This window comes from Diabrotica virgifera, chromosome 9 (genome assembly GCF_917563875.1).
Source record: "Diabrotica virgifera virgifera chromosome 9, PGI_DIABVI_V3a".
Taxonomy (NCBI): domain Eukaryota; kingdom Metazoa; phylum Arthropoda; class Insecta; order Coleoptera; family Chrysomelidae; genus Diabrotica; species Diabrotica virgifera.
This window is the reverse complement of record NC_065451.1, coordinates 132,798,536-132,806,669: the sequence shown is the minus strand read 5'-3', so window position 1 is coordinate 132,806,669 and position 8,134 is coordinate 132,798,536. Positions and strand designations below refer to the sequence as shown.

Below are 8,134 nucleotides of genomic sequence, written 5' to 3'. Positions count from 1 at the left end.
AAACAAATCAAGAAAATTCCAGACAAAGACCTTCAAATTCGAAGAATTGGAAAAGAACTTTGAAGAAAGAATCAAGGTATGTAGCCTACAATTTTGTTGTATATCTACACTATACAATATGTCGTTTAAGTTTAATTCCTAAATAATTTGTTTACTTTAAATAACAATAAATTATAATTTAAGTTGAATGTTAATCATTAATCCCCATCTTCACTCATAAACGAATATTTTAAATTATCTGGTGCATAGTCAACAATCTCCATATGCCATCACCACAAAATAAACAATCTCCAACGGTTCATATCAAAGTCAGCAATATCCATTATATTAATGCGATTTTCTTTTATATTAATGAGACTACAAGTTATTTACTCTTTTTATTATAGTTCTGAATGTAACAACTTTGTACCTGTAGAAATAAATGTTTTAAAATTTCAGATTTTTATGTCTAAATCGTTTTTATAAATTTGCTCAGATTAGTCTAGGTGAGAGATTATCACTTTTGATATGATACGCCGCAAGTATAGACGTGCCGTATATTTTTTCTTATTTTCGATTGGAATTGTTAATTTTTTAGCTGGAAAATGTCCCGAAAAATTGATAGAAACGAAAGAGGTAAGTGGTGCACATTTAAGTAGATCGAAAAAAAGATACCTCCGCATAAACGAAAATCAGATGCAGTTAATGCTTCTAGTGCTTCGGCGAAAAAATAAAACTAAATACCTCTCATAATTTAAGCGAGGATTTAGGTAAACACTACCGAATTGTCGATTTTTTACTTGTTTTTTCAAGTCTTACTACATTAATAAAGTGTGCAAAATGTGATGGAAAAATTAAATTTCAATCGTTTAAAAAATAAGGACTAGGATTTAATATAAAAGTTGAATGTGAAAAGTGTAAACCGCATTATATACCTTCCTGTGAAAGAATTCAGTCGGGTTCCTACGAAATAAATACTCGTTTTGCTTTCGTGATGCGTATATTAGGATTAGGATTGCCTGCATCTAATAAATTTTGTGGTTTGATGGATTTATCGAGTAGTTTTGTAACGAAAACTTCACATAATGCTTATATGAAGAAAATTTGTGAATATACAAAAACTGTCACGCAACGATTTCTTACTTCTGCTCTAAAGGAAGAAAAAGATGCTACATGTGCGGCAAATAATCTTGAAAATACATCCGAGTTGACAGTTTCGGGCGATGGAACTTGGAAAAAGCGAGGATTTTCTTCTTTGTATGGTGTTACTTCTTTAATCGGACATTTTACCGGGAAAGTCGTTGATGTTGTGGTTAAAAGTTCTTTTTGCCATAACTGAAAATTTTGGGAGAATAAATTAGACACTGCAGAATTTGAAGAGTGGAACGAAGAGCACGTAAAAGACGGAAAGTGATCTGCGAATCACGTTGGATCGCCTGGTGGAATTGAAGTTGGCGCAATCAAAGAGATGTTTCAACGTTCAATAAAACATCAAGTCAAGTACCGCAATTATATTGGAGACGGCGACTCAAAAACCTATACTGGCGTGTTAAATTCGAAGCCTTATGGCAAAGACTTTATTATAAATAAAAAATAATGTGTTGGTCACATTAAAAAGTGAATGGGTACACGCTTGTGTACAACAGTAGCGTAAAGCACAACAGTAGACACTAACTTCGGCTGGAAAAAAATTAAAAAAAAGTTCTTTCTGGCAAAGGTAAGCTGACAGGTAAAATGATTGACAAACTCACTGTTTATTATGGATTAGCTATTCGTCGAAATCATGATTCTGCAGAAAAAATGAAGAACGTTATTTGGGCTACATATGATCATTACAGTTCTACAGACAAAAAACCGCTTCATCAAAAATGCCCAATCGGCGAAAAATCCTGGTGTGAGTGGCAAAGAGCAGCAGCTACCAAAGAATTAAAAAATTTCAAATACACATATACTGCTCTACCAAATGATGTTTTGAAAGCCATAAAACCGATTTATGAAAATTTAAGTAGTGATGCTCTGTTGGAGAGATGTGTCGGAGGTTTCACTCAAAATAATAATGAAAGTGTGAATCAACTTATTTGGAAAATTTCTCCAACAATTTTGAGTGGAACCTCTAATTTAGTAGAAATAGCTGCTAATGTGGCCGTATCTACTTTCAATGAAGTTTTGCTTTATTAACCTTCATGGAAAGTATGGGCATCAGCTTGGGGCCGAGCTCCCACGAATGGGCGCATCTGGAAGATGACCAACGGATTTCAAGAGCGGATCAAAAAGCCGCAAATGAGAGCAAAGAAGGTCGAGTTTTGCGAAGACAACAGCAAACAGATGCCTTAGACATTCTCGCTGATGGCCCTTCACTGTACTGACCTGGGATTGATGATTCTATGTAAAGTATATACAAAAATTTTCTTAGTATTATTGACAAAACTACATTTTTTTTAAACGCGTTTTCTGAAAATGTTTTTTTGAGGCGGTGTACATCATAACTCAAAAAGTAATGCATCGACCTTTCTGAAATTTTGCACACATCGTTTTTAGATATTTTACTAGGTAGTGACGTCGAGTTTTTGCTTATTTTAACATTTTTTTTTGTTTTATTACCATTTTTCTCTTTACCGAACACACTTTTTCTTCTTTTTCTTCGATTTTTTAACTTTAAAGTTATACCATGAATTTAAAAATCAATATAATCATAAAAACTTTTTATAATCATAAAATCTTTTTGGTATGTATGTTTCAGATGATTCTGTCCGAAGATATAGTGTACACCGCAAATCATCTTTTTTTTTTGATCGTCTACTTAAAAATGACGCCACCACTTCATTTTTTAATATTTTTCAATAAAAATTTTACTGAATAATCTGCAAGTGTTGTTCTTTAAAATAACCATTTACCCAATTAACCTAACTCCACCACTTTCAAGGGAAAACGTTTTAAAAGTATGCAAAAAAAAACGCAGAATTAACTATACCCGCCTTAAATAGTCCAATTTCAATTCTGTAAAGTACATTAGGTATAGTGTCTTTTTATACAAAAATCATAGTTATTCTTATGCATCGTAATTATTATGGTTATTATAGCGACCGTAAATTTTTAATTAGCAATTTTATTGTTGCTAAACTGTTCATTCAATTTTCATCGCCTTCTGGAAATATAATATATACCAAAAGAGCTTTTTAATGTTGTTCTGAAGCTATTTCCTTGTGGCATTTTTATAATGAACTATTTTAAATGGGAAATAAGCCACAATTTTACAAAAAAAATGAAGTTATTAACGTTTCGACGCCCAAGTCGGGTGTCGTTGTCAAAATACAAAATAATACTAAATAAACAAAAATGTTGTTGCTTAGTAAAAAATTCTTCTAATATTTTATTTAATCTGACTCATTTATATCGGCAATTCAGGCATGTATTATAAAGACTTTAAAATGATATTGCCAATATTGATGAGTTGCGTTCCTGGGACGAAATCTTTTAGTAAAGTCGTGCCAGGAACGCAACTCATCAATATTGGCAATATCATTTTAAAGTCTTCTACTTTAAAATGTATAATACATGCCTGAATAGACGGCCGGAGTGATGACATAGAAGTGTCATTTATTGACATATGTCATGTCAGGTTTTCCAAACATTTCCAAACAAAGGTTGCTTACTGTTGTATTCTTGTATTTTTTATTATTGTTCCAGTTTTTACAGAGAATATTTCCGTTTTTTGCAATATGTAAGTACTGTTATAGTTACTACAACAATTTTACAAGGTTGTGTAAATAACAAAGCATTCTGTTTTATATAAATAGCAATAAAATGTATGTATGGGTGAAGTTATGTATGTTATTTGATTTTTAGATTATGGCATCAAAACACGTTGTTCGTTTTTCGAATATTGTGGACTTCTTCAAGGAAGAAGAAAAACTTATCTCTCGTGGGGAAAATGCCGTAGACTCAGGCCATGTAAATGGCGTGGTGTTTGATGGGAAGCTACTAATCATACGTGGAAATGTCCATGCAAGTATGAAAGATCGTGTTTACAAGGTTGAGGTGGGTATTACAATATTCTTAACACATCTTAAATGGATTATAACAATACATAATTTATGTAAATATTTCATTTCTAGATAAAACTTGATAGCGACCATGAGGTTGAGGAGGCTACGTGCACTTGCCCAAGAGGACAGTTGATATGCCACCATATGGCAGCTTTGCTAATTTATGCGTATCATAATGTATCTGTGACAGATGTGGCTTGTTCTTGGGCTATCAAGAAGCAGCCAACATGTGATAGAGTGGAAACGATTGATTAAAAATATGGGGCACAGGCCGCACATCAATCTATCCGCGGACCCATAATCAGGGAGCCATTTGATAATGCCAGGGATACATTTGGGTCATATGAAAATGTTGTGGCATGTAGATTTCTTCTCAGGAAGTAACCAAAGATCCCAGAGGATAATAGATGTAGAAAGTGTTGTATTTTCTAAACAATACCTGGATGCAAGTGACAAACTCTTGTATATTCAGGAGTCTGTGGGGCAGTCATCCAGTGCCACATGGCTGATTACGAGGAAGAATAGGCTAACTTCTAGCAATTTCGGAACTATTCTATCAGCAATAAACCGGAATAGGTTCCCAAAATCCTTGTTTAGAAGACTAACAGGTAACATATGTTCATTTTAGAATATCCTTTTACATTAACATGTTGACGGACATAACGTCTAATTTCCATTGATGTAGTGTGACACAATGTCTATAGACATTGCATTTTTCCCTATTCTACTTTGCAAAATACATATATGTGTCACAACACTTGCTTATACCAACGAAGATATAGCCCATAGAAGGGTACGGCCCTGTAACGTTTTAGCATAGAATTTTGGGTTCCAACTGAATAGGTGCTATGGAGGGGCATACCTGACAGCAACTATGGACTACCACCGCCCACGTCAACAATCCTGCTTATAAACGTGACCATCTGTTTCATATATTATATGGGCTATATATTCGTTTCTTAAACATTTGACGTACTGTCCATCAACGTGTTTATTTATTCTTTGGAATTACAATACATTATAACTAAATTAAAAATATTTAAATACAGTGATGAGTGCACTAATAACTTTCAAACCACAAAAGATGGAAAACAGTAAGTTGTGAGATAAAAATAATAGAGATGGGAAATTTAGCGATAGAAACCTATTAATTTACATTATATTGATTGTTTCTCACCACGCATCAGAGGAGTATGTCAACTAAAACTATCACTGTCAGTGGTAGTTGACAAACTGGTCCGATACGTCTAAAGGTGGGAAACAATCAAGATACCTAATGTAAATTTATAGGTTTCTATCATTAAATTTTCTGCCTCTACTAGTTTTATCTCCTTTGATCTCACAACTTAATATGTTTTCCGTCATTTACATTATTTTGCTGGTTATTAGTACTCATCACTATAATATATTAATTACATTAGTAAGAATGACATTTTGATTTAAAATTTTGAACCATCACAAAGTGAAGATTGTATTTTTAGACAATCAAGTGATTTAAACTAAGTAAAACAAAAGTATATTCTTAATATTTTTTCAGAAAGCTATACTTTGGACGGGATAAGGGCAATAAAATGGGGAAAGGAACACGAGGAATTTCCGTATTTGAGCATAATCGCCAAGTCACCGTTGTTCCCAGAGGAATATGGTTAGACCGGTGTGGGTTTATAGGAGGCAGCCGTGACGAACTATGTGTGGATGATGCTATCGTTAAAGTCAAGTGTCCTTACAAGTGGAGAGAGTCCAAATCACTGATTAGTGATATGCGTGACAAAAGCTACATTATATATATTAATGAACACAATGAAGTAGTACTAAATACAAATCATGATTATTACCATCAAATGCAGGGGAACTTGTATTTAACGCGAAGGAGGGTATGTCACTTAGTGATTTCGACGCCCTCAGAATCAGCCATCTATGATGTCCCTATTGAAGAAGGCTCGGAAGAAAATATACATTTATTAAAAGATTTTTATTTAAATAAATACATACCATTTTTATCTGGCAATAAAACACTTTAAAACAATATTTTTCTGTTTATTTTCTGTATCTATACATATTGCAAATAGCAAAAAGAGAACATTATTGTCTTTATTTACCACATTACATGCATAGAAAGAGTTTTAATTTTAAAATGTTACCTAAAACTAATTAACTAGATCACTGAATTAATTTCCTTTGTTTCAACAATATTTTTATTTCAGTAATATTAGACTATGATAACATTAATAAATTGAAGGGTACAGGAATAAAAGGGGCTCATCTACATTTTGTTCGTTTTGAGTAAATCAATATTTAAGGGACATCGTTCTTTCGTTGAACACACATAAACAGCCCCTTCTATCGCTTTTTAGGGATTATAATTTTATGAAATATAGGCGGAGTGACCCCCGTTTATCAACTTTTAAAAGCACTGGATGATTCGCCATAAAATTTGCAACAACTTAACACAATTTGCAACAGCATAATAAGGTGTAAAACTCAAAAAATGTCGATGAGCCCCTTTTATTCCTGTACACTTCAACTTTGTTACAAAAATAATTACAAATATATTGCCTCTCAATTGTTAATCGCCCTTATTAATACACTTGTTGGTTAAATAACTATTAATAGGTTACATAGGTGAAAATCAAAGAAAATTTAGTGTTATTTCTAATTGCGAATATTTCATTCAAAAAAAAACTTATTATTTATTCTAAGGGACTTTCGGCCCTCGGTAATAACGTAACCGTTCAATCTGCGTTAAAATGTTTCAAAAATACTTATTAGTTTTCGCAGGATTCGAAATAAATCAATAAATTTTGCAGGCGACATTTTGTACCTTTCCCCTTAAGGCCACTACAAGATTTTTCTGCGTAAAAAAAATATTAAAATTTTCCTTGTAAAACACTCGATTCCTGCCAAGGTATTTGCCCTTCTGTATTAAAATATTGCGTAAAGATTTGCCTTATTAGAAAAGCGTTTGATGTACTTTGACTATTATTGTTTCGCAATGAAAGTAGCTGACTTGTAGGAAGTTCGGTATCGGTTCCATCCACGTGGCTACAGGCTTCTTTACAGCCTCTTAGGTAGTTGTGCAGGACACAGGCTGCTTTTGTAACATTCAAAATACTTTCAACTTTTATTTCAAAAGGCTTTTTGTACACACGAACTCGAGAGGCGAGAATTGCAAAGGCACATTCAACACCTTTTCGGGCTCGCGACAGCCTGTAGTTAAATATTTTATTTTTAAGATAACCATTACCAATAACGCTTCGTCTCGGATAAGATCGCATCCAATTTTCTGTTAGCGGAAAGGCTTCATCGCCCACAAAAACGTATGGTAAATGCACTTCAGCTGTACCAAATAAAGTCGGCTGTGGAAGACCCAAAATTCTTCTCATCATTCTTTTCCCAAGACATTTTCTCATCATTTCCTGCTTGAGAAAATATTACCATCGCTGAATCTCCCCATTGACCCAACATCAGTGGTAGTAAATTTATAATTTGCATCAGCGGTAGCTATTAAAACAATGGAACAATGTTGTTTGTAATTTTAGTATCAGGAGCCAGTTTTTGGTGGTTTTTAAATTACGATGTTTCACGTAGACAGCTCCCAAGCAATGAGGGAAATGCCATTTCTTCTCAAAATCCGATGACATCGCTTGCCACATTTCAGTAGTCGGTTTTGCTAAGTTCAGTGGTTGCATGTTGGTCCATATTGCAACAGATATCTCGTTTACTATTTTAGCAACTGTTCGATCCCCCATTATATAGCTGTACGCTATGCTTCTGTAGCTATCTCCAGAAGCTATATACCTACAAAAAAATTACATACCTATGTGTTACTATTTTTATACACATCATGCAATACTGTATAAGTCTTTTATCCCCTATACGCCTGAATTTATTTAAAAACAAAACTTTGTTACAGGAAATGAGGTGAAGACACTTTGGCTTAAGCTTCGTAACTGCCACCGCGATGGACTGCGAATACAGAAAAAGTGTCTTAAAAGCGGAGCTGCTGCTGTCGTCATAAAAAAATTGGAATTTCAAAAACTGATGAATTTTGTGATTCCATATATGTCCAACAGATCACGTGAAGGTAATTTACAAGAAGATATTGAAGA

General features: G+C 33.6%; 1 protein-coding gene across 1 annotated transcript; it reads left to right on the top strand.

Moving 5' to 3' along the window:
- Positions 1-4,533: 4,533 nt before the first annotated feature.
- Positions 4,534-6,049, top strand: LOC126892610 (uncharacterized). Its single transcript, XM_050662188.1, has 2 exons — positions 4,534-4,633; positions 5,563-6,049. The coding sequence occupies exon 2, from the start codon at positions 5,597-5,599 to the stop codon at positions 6,044-6,046; it is 450 nt and encodes a 149-aa protein (XP_050518145.1). The 5' UTR covers positions 4,534-4,633; positions 5,563-5,596; the 3' UTR covers positions 6,047-6,049.
- The last annotated feature ends 2,085 nt before the right edge of the window (positions 6,050-8,134 follow it).

Coding starts and splice junctions, on each gene's coding strand:
- LOC126892610 (XM_050662188.1), top strand. CDS start 5,597: ATGGGGAAAGGAACACGAGGAATTTCCGTATTTGAGCATAATCGCCAA.